This window comes from Lagopus muta, chromosome 7 (genome assembly GCF_023343835.1).
Source record: "Lagopus muta isolate bLagMut1 chromosome 7, bLagMut1 primary, whole genome shotgun sequence".
NCBI lineage: Eukaryota > Metazoa > Chordata > Aves > Galliformes > Phasianidae > Lagopus > Lagopus muta.
The window spans coordinates 16,099,239-16,114,306 of record NC_064439.1 but is presented as its reverse complement, the minus strand read 5'-3'; the positions used below and the strand labels follow the sequence as shown (position 1 = coordinate 16,114,306).

General features: G+C 41.9%; 1 protein-coding gene across 10 annotated transcripts in view; it reads right to left on the bottom strand.

Moving 5' to 3' along the window:
• Positions 1 to 60: 60 nt before the first annotated feature.
• Positions 61 to 15,068, bottom strand: part of ABI1 (abl interactor 1) — a 77,918-nt gene continuing 62,910 nt past the window's right edge. For 2 of the 10 annotated variants that reach the window (XM_048950923.1, XM_048950915.1), the window contains 6 exons: positions 13,607 to 13,707; positions 12,951 to 13,031; positions 11,129 to 11,305; positions 8,105 to 8,191; positions 4,020 to 4,205; positions 61 to 2,139 (listed from right to left, as the gene is read on the bottom strand). In XM_048950923.1, the coding sequence (XP_048806880.1) occupies positions 1,964 to 2,139; positions 4,020 to 4,205; positions 8,105 to 8,191; positions 11,129 to 11,305; positions 12,951 to 13,031; positions 13,607 to 13,707 (808 nt within the window). In that variant the 3' untranslated portion in view covers positions 61 to 1,963. The remainder of the gene's footprint in view (positions 2,140 to 4,019; positions 4,206 to 8,104; positions 8,192 to 11,128; positions 11,306 to 12,950; positions 13,032 to 13,606; positions 13,708 to 15,068) is intronic. The other 8 variants (XM_048950916.1, XM_048950918.1, XM_048950924.1 and 5 more) reach the window with 5 other exon arrangements.

The following is a 15,068-nucleotide window of genomic DNA, read 5'->3' as shown; positions in this document are numbered from 1 at the left end:
TTACCAGACTGTGCCTACATTTCCTTCAAGTTATTTGCTTCCAACACAGGCTACCAAAAATTATTTTTTTAAGAAACTTCTGGTTTTTTTTTTTTTTTTCTGGGGGGGGTGGGGGAGCTCTACTTTTTTTTTCCATAAAAATAAAAATGGAAGTGTTTTATTGTAGGAAGCCATACGGTTCAGAGCAAATCAGATCGTGCTGTACAATTGTTTTAGTGGGGGCTATTAATTGTGGGGCAGGGGAAGATGTTTACATGTTGATGCACAAAGGCCACAATGAAAATAAATATAAATCAGTGTATGAAAATTGAAGTTGCTCAAATTTCATTCGTTCACAACAATAAACACAGCATACATGTTGCTATCTGTTGAACACCTGTGGAAACATAGGTGGTTTGAATGCTTTCCTGGCTGTTAAATTACAGAAGTATCTGGAATTGTATAAAGGGGAAGAGATGATAATAACAGATTGTATGTAGACTTGAATAGGTTGTATGTGTAACTAGTTTCCAATTCATAATGAAATACAGGTATGTCATTGGTTGTTACTTGCTAGCAGTTGGGAAAGTAGAAGGTTTGGTATTTCAAACCCACGGTACAATGAATGATTCAACAGCCAGTCAAAGCTTCAACTCCATCATCTTCCATCACTCATTTACACAGAATATCCAATGCCCTCTCCTTAGAAGACTGCTTTGAAGTCACAGACACATTCCTATTACAGTAATTATCCAGTACTACCGCATTCCTTTTCAGGTTATTTAAGCCACAGTATTTGCAGAACAGAAGTATCACCTCTAGCTATCTCTGCTTGTTACCCTTTGATGCAAATGGCTAAGTGCATTGCTCCATCCCAGGTAAAAAGAATCCCTGTCCTGTTCTGACTGTTTCCCCCGGTCAGATCTGGAGGACAGCCCCCAGCTTCCTCAGCTGGGCACACTACCACGTCCAGATACAGTTTCCACTGAGAAATGTCAGTTACAGACAGTGTCAACTCATTCTATCTAGATAACTAGGCTCAATCAAGAACTCTTGCTAAAACTTATACTGGAAGAAAAGAACTTTTAAGAGTTTGTATAAATGGATAATTCAGGTTTCATATCTAATTTATTTGCCCTCTGTCAGTGATAAAGTCATGTTACAAACATTTGCTTTTTAGTACATTGCCTGGGATAACACAGCCATGATTTTGCTACGTTAGCATTCCAAACTTCTTTGTCAAGCCAGCCAACAAAGTAATGGACAAGACCTTTGGTTCACTTATATATTTATGAATGGAAAAAGTCATAATGTAAATTTACTTATTAAAAAAACTTGGGTACAAATTACACATACATAAGACCACCCATTTTTTGATTCACATGGACATCTTAGACCCAAACAACTCATTGTAATAGACTTCAGTGAGAATACTCCAGGTAAAGATTACAACAATTGGAAGCATCTTGGATTTTTAAAAAAGTATATTTCAATACATAAGTTTGTATGCATGCTTTAAACAAATATAGTTCAAGAATGAGCAAAGAGTCTAAACAAAAAGTAACATGACCAGCACTAACATTAAACTTCTCATCCAGATTTTAATATGTTAGTCTAACGTAGTGTTAGTTACCATGCTGTACTGAAAAATGTAATGGCACAATCTGAATCATGGTTCATTAAATATTATACCCTACTTCCCCAGAATATTTAGGCTGGTCATAAAATTAACAATGCGTAAGTAAATAAGTATAACCAGTTATAGACAGTTGCTTGTTTTACAGATTGCCATCAGGTAAGACATACTGCCCCCAGAGACTCAGAGAGATGGACATTCAATCATACCATTAAAACAGTATGGCCTGAAGAAATGGGCACATTTTTTTGAAAGTATATTAAGACAATTCTGTTAGCTTTTAGTTACCCCTCGTAAATAATCATGGTATGACCGAGTACAAGACCCAACTTTGAAAAGCAAAGGATTTTAATCGGCATAGTGCATGATTGATTCAACATAATTCCCAGGAAACAAGCCGGTTACTCGATTGCAAACTCCTTCATACCAGCCGTCATCGTTCTTCTTTATCACATAAATGATTGCACCCTCCATAAACGACAGCTCATCATCTTTGTCCTTTGTATAGTCATATATAGCAACGACTGTGGATCGAACAGGCAAAAGGTTAGCATCGTGCTAATAGCACCACTCAGTACCATTAAATTTTGGAAAGACTTGTTTGCCATCCTGATTTACTGTACTGAATTCACACAGTTTTCCTGTTCAACATCAAGTCCAGAAAGTGACATCTGCCTTTTCTTGCAGTCCTGACTGCCCGTAAGCAGTGGGTGGTGACTGCATTGAATGCTCCTAAACCTTCTGGTGTGGGCAAGCGCCTCTGGCTGGAGTGCAGTGCAACAGTGGACATGGCCACCCAAAAGCTGGGTTACGAACCAGGTGGGTCTGTGAATGTGGCGCTCAGACATGTGAATTCACAATTCACATGTGAATTTCTGCTCAGACTGCCTCGAAGGCATTCAGATCCCTGCATATCTTGATTAGAGAAAGCCTAAAAAAAAATCACTGTAGAAAAAGACCACTAGGAAAAATTCTTACACAATAGCCCCTGCAACTGTACAGTGCATACTGCAGTGCATGACCGTATAATCATCACAGAATTGCTCCACGATTCTGTGATCATGCACAATCTTGTAAACATAGCTGTACAGAAGTGAATAATTTCCTGCTTTTGCTGCATAGTTTCTAGATGATAATAAGATTTGACATTACTTTTAAAGGGGCTACAATGAATGCAAGTGTTAAAGTTACTATAGGAAAAAGAACGAGGGAATTTTTAACATACACAACAATATACTAACTTTGGACATCTCTTATCCTTTAAAATAGTTAATATGGGTTTATGCAATAGGTCAATTTTATAGGTTTTAAGAATCTACTATTTTACATGATGTATCATCTTAGAAACTTGAGTCTTACTGCCTAGCAAATGATGGTGGAATAGGTCAGTTCTTTTCATCCCATGAGTGCACCCTACATACAGTGCAGCCAGCAGTGAGGACAGAACACAGCAGTTCCACCGCTGCTGCCAAGACAGTACCACAGACATATTTCATGCTCATGACAGTACCAGCCAGAGCCTGAGAGAACTTGCAGCGTTGCTGTTGACAAGCTGGTCGCTGTCCTAACACAGACAGCTCTATGGGCAGGAAATCAGTTATTCTTGGGAAGAAATGTTTATTATATGAGTTTATGTCTAAGCACAGTTACAGTCTGCTGAGGCAGACTCACTGGTATGTCTCATAGACTCACAGAATGGTTTGGATTGGAAGGTGCATAAAGCCCATTCAGTTCCAACCCCCTGCAATGCACAGGGCTCCCATCCACAGCTCAGGCTGCCCAGGGCCCCATTCAATCCAGCCTTGAACACCTCTGGGGATGGGGCACCCACTCTCTGGGCAGCTCTCTGGGCAGCCAGTGCCCAGACCTCACCATCCTCTGAGGAAGAAAATTTCCTCCAAGCATCTAACCTAAATCTCCCCTTTCAGTTTAAAACCATTCCTCGTCCTATCGCTCTCACTACATTTCACAGCAAAATGTTTCACGGTCTGCTCTAGCTGGCTTTCCATCTTGATAGGATAGAGCAGGACAGAGCATGGACTTTCTGGGCTTTGTGCAGCACACTTTCTAGATGACTGCTCAGCAACCCTGAGGTAGCTGCAGACGCAGTCCAGCAGCTCAACAAAGATGAAAAGCCATCGGATTCACATCTGCTTCTCATAACTGTTTCACTATACTTTTTTTATCCCTCCATTCTAGAATGCTTGAAGATATTTTATAATCCTTCTTTAAAAGGATTACATTTTATCACATCAGGTGTAGCCACTGACAAACCAAGAACGGAACACTTTGAGTTCTGGCTAGCAGGGACAATGACTTTTCATCAGACCAAGCTTTGTCATTCATCCCCTTCAGATACCATTAATCCCCGGTGCTGCAGGTACACAGTTGCAGTCCTTCCTACCTTTCTCTATGTAGTTCTTCGGCGCCCAGGCAGGATCTCCATCCGCATAGGGATCGCTGTACTGCACAACAGCAGCCTCCTCGTCCTCGTAGTCCACGGGGGGTGGGGGTGGAGGTGGGGGGGAGTCATCGAACATTGGCATCTCGTCAGGGGGCGGCGGGGGGGGAGGAGTCGGGCTATCGGCAACTGGAAACGTTGGGAAAGTTTTTTTACATGAAAACCAGCGTGCAGATATAAACAAACCTGAGGCTGTAGACTGTAAATAAAAGGGGTGGGGATGACAACACACAGCATGCGCTATAATACCATGCACTGATTAGAAACAGAGGCTTTGTATTAACAGCTACAACACGCAGCTACGTTCGTTATTAGTGGTCAGATCTACATAGAGATGCTACTAGAGTCAAAGCACATGCTGCAGGTCATAAGCTGAACATCAGCAGCGGGCAGCCCTGCTCGCTAGCCATGCTAAGGGCTGGCTGCAGCAGAAGCTGTGGGAGCACTGCAAGCAGCACCCTCTGAGCCGGGCAGCAGCACCTGCTGGCCAGCCAGCAGCACAATTCGTTCTGCACAAAGCCTTTGCCTGTACAGTCACTTCCATTTGTTTGTGAACACTGCTTCTTTGGATTCCCTCTCTCAGAGCTAGCCCTAAGAGGGCAAAAAGATCTGGTACAGATCACAAAAAAGGGACGAGACTAGGCTTCTAATTTAACCAAGTGGGAAAAAACCAAGCGATCTTTCTGCAGAAGAAAAGCTTTGTACTGATCAGTATCCTGCAGACTGGCTGGTGTGTATGCACACATCCAGGATACCGTTAACAAATGGAAAACTACAACAGACGGCTGCTGCTCTTTGGGAAAAAGTGCTCAAGGAATTAAGTGAGTAATCCAAAATGTCAAATCCCTGCCCTGAGACTCTCCAATCAGCACAATTACAGGTTGCTTTGGGAAAGGGAAAAGAGAAAGGCATTATGGAACAAATCACTCTTTCAAACAGATCTTAATAACATAGCAGCTGGCAGAACAGAGGGGAGACAGATCCCACATGTGAGACACAGGGCTACCCATCTCGTTCCCTGGATCTGGGGCCACTACACATAAACCTGGGCGGGAGTTACTGTAAGGAACCATCACCGAGCTCAGCACTGCTGTATAAGCACACAGATTTAATGACAAGCAATCTCGGAGTCTGCATATGAAACACAGACAGGCTGAAATCCACTGCTCTGAGAGGGTGTGACTGAAAGAGCAGGGCATGTGCTCCAGAACACTGCTACTTTTAAGAAAGACAAGCTGGAAAGCAAGGAAAGAACACAGCACGGAGTGAAGCTAGTTAGATTTGTTTGCTTTACTGCTCTTCACTTCTGCCTGGCCACTACTAACCAGTGACTAACCTTTGGTCCGCAGGAACACAGCTCAGCACAGCTCTCAAGTTCTAGCTGTGCCAGAGAGGCTGTGCTGTGGTGGGGGAAGGCCACAGCCCCCAAGGCACTGCTGTCACTTCAATCACAGCTCCCCACAGTGGGGCTAGCCGAGCTCCGTGCCCCATAGCCTTGCGGCAGGGGGCGGCTGCCACTGTGTTAACAATTCCTATTCCATACAGAAACCCACTGATGTCATTTGGAGACAGACTAACAAAGTCTCTGTCCAATTGAGTGCTCTGTCTTGCCTGCATTACTGAGCAGCACTCACAGGCAGGCTTCGTTATTACACCACAGGCACATGACAGCACTATTTATAAATACACAGGGTTTGTGTGCTCTTTTCAGCACATCTTTCACCAAATATACTGCTATCCTTAGTATCCAGCTACAGCCAGGAAAAGAAAAGTATTGAACAACAATCCTTTGAGATGCTAAGAAATCCTTACCTTAATAAAGGCTGTATTTATTCAACAGTGAAGATGCGTATTTGACAAGAACAGAAGAGGGCAGGAAATGTGAGTGTGGAAGTGCCAACACACAGCCTAACCAAAATGCTGTGCTCACAGTGCGTGTTTTATGGGAAATGTGTAAAACAATTCAACATCACATTTACACAAGGGGAGAAAACGGAACAGAAAATCAGACAAGTGTCACCCCAGGATGTGTCCCCACCTCTGGGATTGCAACCTACGCATTGCCTGGTTCTGAACTCAGCCAGGCAAAATCAGGAGCAGCATCAATTTTTCTAGGAGGAAAAAATGGCATACAGAAGCACTCTAAATGAGGAAGGGCACAGGGTCCAGTACATAGACCGGACTTAACAAAGCTTCAAACTGAAGCATTTTCTCTAGCTTGTGTTCACATCCCTGTCATTAAGTGGGGCCCTGCAGACTCATCTTTAGCAGAACGGGTGTTAGAGTGCAGCAGCTGACAGCTAGTCACTGGTCCCTGGGCACACTGCTAAACCTCTCTGCAGGAGACACCCATGGCTTGGGCACAGGGTGCAGGAAAAAAGAACAGACCTTGAGCATTTTCTAATCCTCTGCCCTAGAAAAAGTCTGAAAGGAGTCCACAGCGTGCACAGAAGATGCTTTCCAAACCCAATAATCTTTATGAAAAGGAAAGACTTTTCCCATAAGAGGCAAGCCTACCCGTGTCTCTGTAACTCCACTTCCTGTGATTGTGCTGTAGAAAACAAGACAGTTGAAGGTCCCCTGCAGACAGTTCTGCTGAGTGTGTGCACAGCTGCCACACGCACTCCCACCTCTGAAACAAGGCAGCAGCAGCAGCTCAAAACCATACTCATTAGAGAACTTTCAAACCCCAGGGACTATTAAAGCAAGAAAATAAACAGGACAATTCCTAGACCACATTTCAACCTATTTTCTGCTGCAATCTCATTCACAAGTCAGCTTTAATTTTCGTTGTGACAGACAAATAAGTCTGTCCCTTTTCACCATACCTGGAACAATTCAGAAGCAGGTGTCAATTTTCTCAAGGTTATCTGCAAGTGAAGACATTTTGTACCTTTCATCTTCAGTACATCTACCTCTACACTTTGCATTTTGGGAAGGCATGTCAATTTTGTGGCATGCTAGTCTACATAAACACGACTTTAGCATTCATCTAACATAACACCAAAATACCTTCTTTCTGAATGGGAACCACAGAGATGCTTCTTACACCTGGGGAAACACTCACAATACAAGCACTAAGAAGCTCAAATGGGAAGCTGCATAGCAGCACTGATCAGTGCTGAGAGCCCCTCAGCATATCCCGGAGCACCACTGCACAGTAACAGCCCCTGAGATTCTAGCAGACTCCACCATGATTCCCAAACGCCTTAAGAATGCATTATACTCATTCCATGCCCTACCTGCATTGCATTCTTTCTTTTGTTTACAAAACAACAACATTCTCCTGGAACGAAGATGAACTCACAGCAGGAGCAAGACTTTACCCCTGCACTAGCATTAGGGATAGGAACACTCACCTGAAACGAATCAAGCAATAATGGTAAAAGCAGAGATAGCAGTGGAAAACAGATCACAGCCAGGGAGCATCTCTCACAAATCTATCCACAGAGCTATGCCGTAAGCAGCTCAGTAGGGAAATCTGGCTACAGGACACAAAGCAATGGAGAATGAAAGGCGGGAGAGAGGAGAAATACCTCAGGAGCTCCTTTGTAATGGCATTAGATCATAAGACTGCACATTTTCAATTGCCTTTATGGCTCACCAAAAACTATCGCAGTACTGGAGTCAATGATTGCACAGTACATATTTTGACAGTCCGCATAAGCCTTCTAATAAAAACTAATCAATTATCCCTACTGAAAAAGCCTCGGGCAGGATGATTCAACATGAAATTAATATTTTAATTAAGATACACTTCTACAATCAGATGAAGCAGATGCCACATATTTCACACTGTATTTCGCTAATAAATTTGCAGTTTGGAACTTAAATGGGTCAGTAATAATCATGCACGTGTTATAAAATATTGACGAGTGTGCCCTTCAGCTCCAATAGCATATTGACACTACAACGCAAGATGGTATTAGCTTCTGGAAAAGGAAACAAAAGAGAGTCTGACTTGCCAGCCATGCATGCTAGAAGGAAGGAGGCTCTACCCTTTAATAGCTCAGCTTGTCCAAACTTACTGTTTTCCTGCACCCTGGCCACGAAGCCTGTGAGAGGTATCTGTGGAGTCAACTGAGGCATAGGGGGAGGGGGTGGAGCAATAGAAACTGGTAGCAAGACACACACCAGATGGGGAAAGTCAAACGGACACAGGGGAAAAAAAAAAAGGAAACAAACAAAAGCAGCCGTCAGTAACGAGGACCACAAAACAAAGTATGTCAAGAACAACAAGAACACACACACAGAAGAACCTTCTTCAAGCTTGTGTTTCCAACGAGGCTGAATTCGTGTCTAGCCAATCAAGGCCTAAAAAGCAAAACCTGCCCGCATCCATCTGAGCACAAAGCAGAGTGCAGCCCACAGCAGGGAGCTCCCGGGGTGAGCGCGGGCGCACAGGCAGCACGCAGTGCTGAGCTTCTCATTGTGCTCACAATTGCTCAGATCCAGGAACTCTCTGTATAAAATGTGCTGCCAGAAGAGGAGGAGGTGGTGTGGAGGATTCTGGACTCCTCCTCTACCATCAGAGCAGAGAGCTACATCAAATGCAGCAAAACAGCACTGACACAGAGTAAAGACAGCAACTTTACAAAGGAAACAATGCTGTGATGTCAGTACTCGTACACAGAACCTCCTGTAATTTTGCTGGGGATGGGGACAAGGGACAGCTCACAGCATTTTTGTTCTGCATATAAAAAGGAACTTGTTGCTTATTGGAAAGAAAATAGGTAAGTTTTGAGTGGAAGGGTGTTTTATTTCAAGTTATTAAGCCCTCTGTGGTTAGAGGCACTCTGCAACTTAAGAACTGTGAAGTTGTTAAGTGGCAAAGGCTTCTCGTTTCCCCTGAAGCACGGCCCTGCTCAGTGAGACATGAGACAGGAAACACTGAACCAGCGCTCAGCCCCACCAGGTTGACAGCTGAGGTGTTCAGCTTTCCCCTCTGCACACAACAGAGAGGATGTGCCACATAAAGTACCAGTGCTGGTGGGACAGCAGTGAAGGTGGGGAGGAGGGAGAAAAAAGCAAACAAAAAAGAAAAGAACAACAGAACATCAGCTCATTTGTTTACACTGTGCCTCTTCTCAGGTGAATTTCTCTTGCATCAAAACAGAGAATTCCTGTGAAGATGGGAATTCAGCAGCATAATCCAGTTGGAATCAAATTTGAAAGAGGTTCTGTACTTCCAAGTAAGCAACAGTTTTAAATAAAGCCATGACTAAGATTAATGTTTGATGAATAAAAATGAAGCATTTAGTTCATTACAAAACCAATAATCAAATCAACTGAATGAGGGAAACAACCAATAAAAGAGGGACAACAAACAGGTTTCTCACAAAATTGAAGTAAACATCTAAGAAAAAAACAGAATATTTGTTAGCATGAGAAGTAAAACCTTAAGGAAACGTGGAACCTAGATTTAACGTCAAGACAGTAGCATTAAAAAAATCACCAGTTTCAGAAACAGAGAAAAATAACAGTTTAAGGTAGAAAAAACGCACCCATCATCAAAATACTGTTCAAAAAAATTTTGACAATCAGTATTTTGAAAACATCAGAGATACCGGACTGGGGAACAGCACCTGCATTTGAGCAAAAAATTGCCTTGGAAAACTCCAAATGTTCAGAAATAGTGGTGTGCAGAGCATTCAAGGTGACTATTTCCAGAAGTCCTGTTTATTCATCAGAACACAACTGTTTGAGCAGGAGGGGGTTTCTGTTGTTATGGACAATTAATTTTGGGGAGCAGAGTGTGGAAGAAAATGAAGAGTCAGTCTGAAAATTAGGAATGGGGAAGAAAAAAAAAAGTAGGTAAGTACTGTGCCTGCATAGAAAGACATTGTTGGACTAATGTTGTACTTGTAAACCACTGAGAAAATGTTTCACCCTGTGTCTCAAATACTGTCTGTGTGTTCTTTCCTTAAGAATAAGTATACTGCCAGGCAGCACTGGTCTGTAGAGATCTTCAGCTCAAACATCAACATTTTTTTTTATAGGAATATCACTCTGTAGTTTAGAGCCGGCACAGCACTAAAAGCCACGTGAGTACAGTCACTCCTCTATGTATATCTGGTAAAAATGATCCTTGTTGTTTCCAGTAAGGAAGAATTTCAGCAAGGATAATTTTGGACTGAAAGCAGTAAGGAAAAAGTCCCTGATCTAAACATAGCTTTCCACCAAGATTCTAGTAGATCCCTCTTTTGCAGAACTTTCTGCAGTCAACCTTGCTTGCCGTGTTCTGTGTTTAGGCAGAACCCTGCTGACTAAAACCAGGCTCAGCTGCCCACTGCATAGAATCACAGAATCACAGAGCTGGGCTGGGTTGAAAAGGACCACAATGATCATCTAGATTCAACCCCCCTGCTACATGCAGGGTTGCCACCCACCAAACCAGGCTGCCCAGAGCCACATGCAGCCTGGCCTTGAATGCCTCTAGGGATGCGGCACCCCACTGCTCACTCATTTCCATCTCTACTATTGGTGTAGCAGCATAGAGGAGCAATTTGTTAAAAAGAAAAGAGTCTGAACTCTTCGTCCCTTCTCTAACAGTCAAGTTTAAAGTGAAGAACAAAGGAGAAATTTGGAGACAGAAATAGGATTTGAGAACAAGACAGAGACAGGGAGATACTGAGTAATGGGAAAAGCTTGTTTTATGAGCATTGTGCTCCGATAGCACCCTCTCGCCACTGGTTCAGTAGTGGAGGAAGTGTGCTACAACCACATTAGGTCTCCTGCAAAAAATCTGGTTTTAGTTTATGTTCTCCAAGCACACCTGAAATGCTAAGTATAATGTGCCCATAATTAGACAGGCAATCATCACAATTTCTCGTTGTGAGTAACAGCAAACAACTCAGAGGGGAAAAACAGTAAAATTGCATACAGTACAATCTCTGTACAACTCAGAGTTTTTCTTACTTGTTTTTCTTCCTATTTCAGGAAAGAAAGCAATAATCTTATTGATGCTCTTCACAAATGAATTAAAATGCCATGCATGCTTTTACAATCATTTTGCTCAAAACAGTTTTTGATTTCAGAGCTCAGAAGCTTACTTGAATTTTGAGAATAAAGAGGCCCGCCATTAACATGAGGTTGAGCAGAAAATGGGGCAGTCACAGAAGGATTCCGTCTGTATCCACCAGAAGATGCTGAAGAAGTGGTAGAGTTGTGTCGCGAGATTTGCCTGGTCATTGTGCCATACTGGGAACCAGGAGCTGAACCTGGAGCAGCTGAAAAGCATTAGCCAGAGGAACCAAGGAAAAGACTTGAGCAGAGCATTACTTGGGACAGAATGCAGAAAACAGAAAAAGCCCAGAACCTGGGAATTATTTGACCACACATCACCAGTAAATTAAGACAGTAACAGGAGATTAACAGAAGACAAACATCCCTGTTATAATCAGTAACGAGAAAACATACACAGGACATAAAAGAACATTCATATAAAGGGCATTTGAGAAATGCTGATAACTACTTTGACAGTCTGATGGGGCTGGAAACTTGGATCAGCTTCCAGCTCCTAAGCATATCTCAAGAATTCTACATGCAATACCCTTTATTGAAAAGCTCACACAAAAAAATCACACATTCTGCTCAAAGCAAATGTTCTCCATTGTGAACCAGAATTTGTCTCCAATCAAATAATAAAAAATGCTCTAATAAAATAGTAAAATAAATGTCACGAGCTTCAGATGCTTGGCACATTCACCAATCATATTTGCTAGCTGTGCTTTTATATTCATGGAATTTGCACCACTAATAGATCAGAATCACCAGTGCCGGCTGTCAGAAAGACATGTCACTCATTCTTCAAGATGGATACCCATTTTTACCTTCCCCATGCTCGCTGCACAAAAGCCAAGATTAATAAAACAATTTAAGTTCTCTTTTTGCATTCACCTCTGAGAGATAAATGAAAGCATCAAGCCTTGCAAACTAATGAATCTCAAACACTGAGGTCACATGGATCAACGCACAACTCTGCAGTTTTTGAATGCAAAAACTGTTTTGCAATAAAATGTTCTGTGCTTTTAAATACATATGTATATATCTTATACAGACAGATAAAAATATATACAAAACGCACACGCATGGCACAGTGTGCGGTCAGTAGTTTGCAGTCCTGTAGTGCCATCCAAAGTCACTTTCACTTAACACTTCAGTAAGAGAAAGTGCAAAGGGTTACATGGGTCAAAGCCTCCAAAGCCGGTTTCATAACAAGATCTATGAATTTTGACATCAGTTTCTGATAGGAAAGGGAGAGGTCTGTGTAGTTTTACACTTACTACTTTTAAATCCTTTCCTAACAGCAACATGTAATGTTCGAAGCATTTTTTCAAGAACTGTTGGCTTGTATCATAAAGTCTTTCAGTTTGGCATCTGCCTGCAGCATTACAGGATCAAACCCAAGCCACCGTGACAGACACTTCTGCTTTTCAGTCACCTTTTCCCTCAGGATAGAATACACACATCACCCTACACATCAGCTACCATTTTTAAGTGAGAATGCAACTGTAGCAGCTTAGTTTCAACTGCAAGAGTGATACAGCAGAATGGCAATGTTCCAGCTGATTTTGAGCTCCTTCAGATCGAACAGATTGAACCTTAGCTTTACTGGGAATGGAGATTTCAAGCAACTAGCAGCTTTTCCCCATACCTTGTACATTTACCTTCAGAGGCTTTAACCACAGGAAGTTAGCGGAGATTAGATTTGTTTAAGAAAAAAAAAAATCACATCAGAACTGATTTTTATGTTAAAATCATGTAGACCCCAGTACAGATGAAAAAAACCAGCTTCACTAAGTCCATTAGGAAGAGATGATTATTGATTATGCAGCGTGACTGCAATCACTTCAGCATTGACACAAGTCTCACCTATCAGACTGCCCATCGGGAGAGGTGGTGGCAGTGGTGGTGCTGGCGGGGCTCCAGGAGGAGGAGGAACAGAAATGTGTGCTAATAAAATAGTTTATATTCCCAATTAGGCCACATATTTAAAAAGCAGGTAAGAAAGCAAGGGCACTTCATAGGCTTCCCAAATAAATACAAAAATTTAACTTTAGTCTGATACAAGCTCAGACCCTGATCCTACAAAGGGTTCTGTACCTGCAGGTCATTATTCCCATTTATTTCAATGGGATGACAGGTGATAGTAAGATGTATGCCTATTCGGACCAGTGCAGGATCAGAAACACCAGGAAATAGAAAGGAAAGCCTACACATGTGTAAGAAAGTGAACCAAGGAACAAATTCAACAGATGTACACACTGAGAAAACCTGCATTGCTCTCTTTCACTGCTGTGCTATACACACCAGTTCTCCTGCTTCTGTCAGTGGTCTCTCTCACAGTTTAGCAACTTCAGACTGTACCAGAATAAATGACACTAGTTGACAAGTCTGAATTCTACTACTGGCAATTTTCTGTAGGTCATCTTTTGTATTTTATTTGAGGTAAAAACTTCTATTCACTTGTACAAACACAAGTGACTGATATTAAAGCCTTAAGTTAACATGGGAAGAGTCCCTCCTACCTGGCCCAATGGTTGGCGGCGAAGGTGTAGGCACGGCAATGGGAATGCCAATACTGCTGCTGCCGCTGTTCTCTCGACTGCCGCTCCCTCCACTACTGCCACTATAAGAGAAAAACAGAAAAACAAGTATTAGCACACATTTCCTACAAAAGCCTATCAACAGCCATGTTTCTTGTGTGAACTCTGCTGGTCTAACAGCAGACAGTCAAAAAATCCACTACAAAAAGCCCTTGTCTCTACCTACAATCTCATATAGCTAATCAACTATGTGGGAAGCATTACATCCCTAATAAATGGAATTAGCTAAGATGATGAACATCACTATGCATAAAATGTCTAATTACATGACTTCAAAAATAAAAAGGTAAGCAACCATACCAATTCTAGGCAACGGAGTAACAACTGCAGGAATGGTTCAAGAGCCTTGTATTAATTAGAAGCAATAATGGGGGCTGGAAGAGTTCATGCCTAAACTACAAATAATTATTCAAAATTAATTATCCTATCAGCTGAAGGAACCTTTCCTCTACTTCAAATAGAGGCTTAGAATAAAAAGTTTTTCACTGAGAAAAGCTGCGATTATCCAAGCTGGGTAGGGGAAGGGAAGGAATAACTATCTGCATAGCCAATGCACCTTTTCACACACACAGGCACACAATTTGTGTATGAGAAGTTTGTTTCTAAGATAGTCTATAAGATAACAGTACAACCAGGTGGCAATTTGTCTCAGTACTGTTCATGTCCTAGGCCAGCAATACAGATTTTTACAGAACATGCTTTTAGTGATCTACTGCAGAGACCAAAACATCTCTTTCCATCCAGAGATGAAAAAAGGAATCAAAGTTCAGACGACATCTGTCCTTATTCTTACTCAAGAACATTCCTTAGGCCAAGGCTTGAATTTACACAGATTAAATGGATGATATAAAGGGAACTAAGCAGTCAAGATGCCTTGAAGCCAAAACACACCACTTTCAGCCATTCACGTTAATGATTAAGTACCCAGTGATTTTACAGTTTATTTACCAATCCTGGGTAGCTACAAATCATTCAAACATTTCTTAAGAAAATAATACTGTTACAAAAAGAGAATCAGTGATCTGAAATGGAAGCAAAGATAATTCCTTCAAAATTAATGTTCTGTCTGCTGAAGACCTTGATCTCGTCACCATGGTTGCAGCTGACTTTCTAACTGTAGTCTACACAAAATACAGATCTTGTGAGACAAGTGTAGGGAGCGTTTACAGGAGCCAGCTAAACACGTTAACAAGATCTTCACTGCATCCAGATTTAGACACTATTTAATTCTGACAGTATTTCATGAACATCGTGTCCAAAATACCTTCGATCCCTAATTAGTGACCAACTGTGTTTAATTGTCTACAGGGTGTTAAAAAAATTAAGGCAGAAGCTCTCTGGAAAATAAACTACTGTTTTATTTTTAGCTGAACTCTTTTGTCTG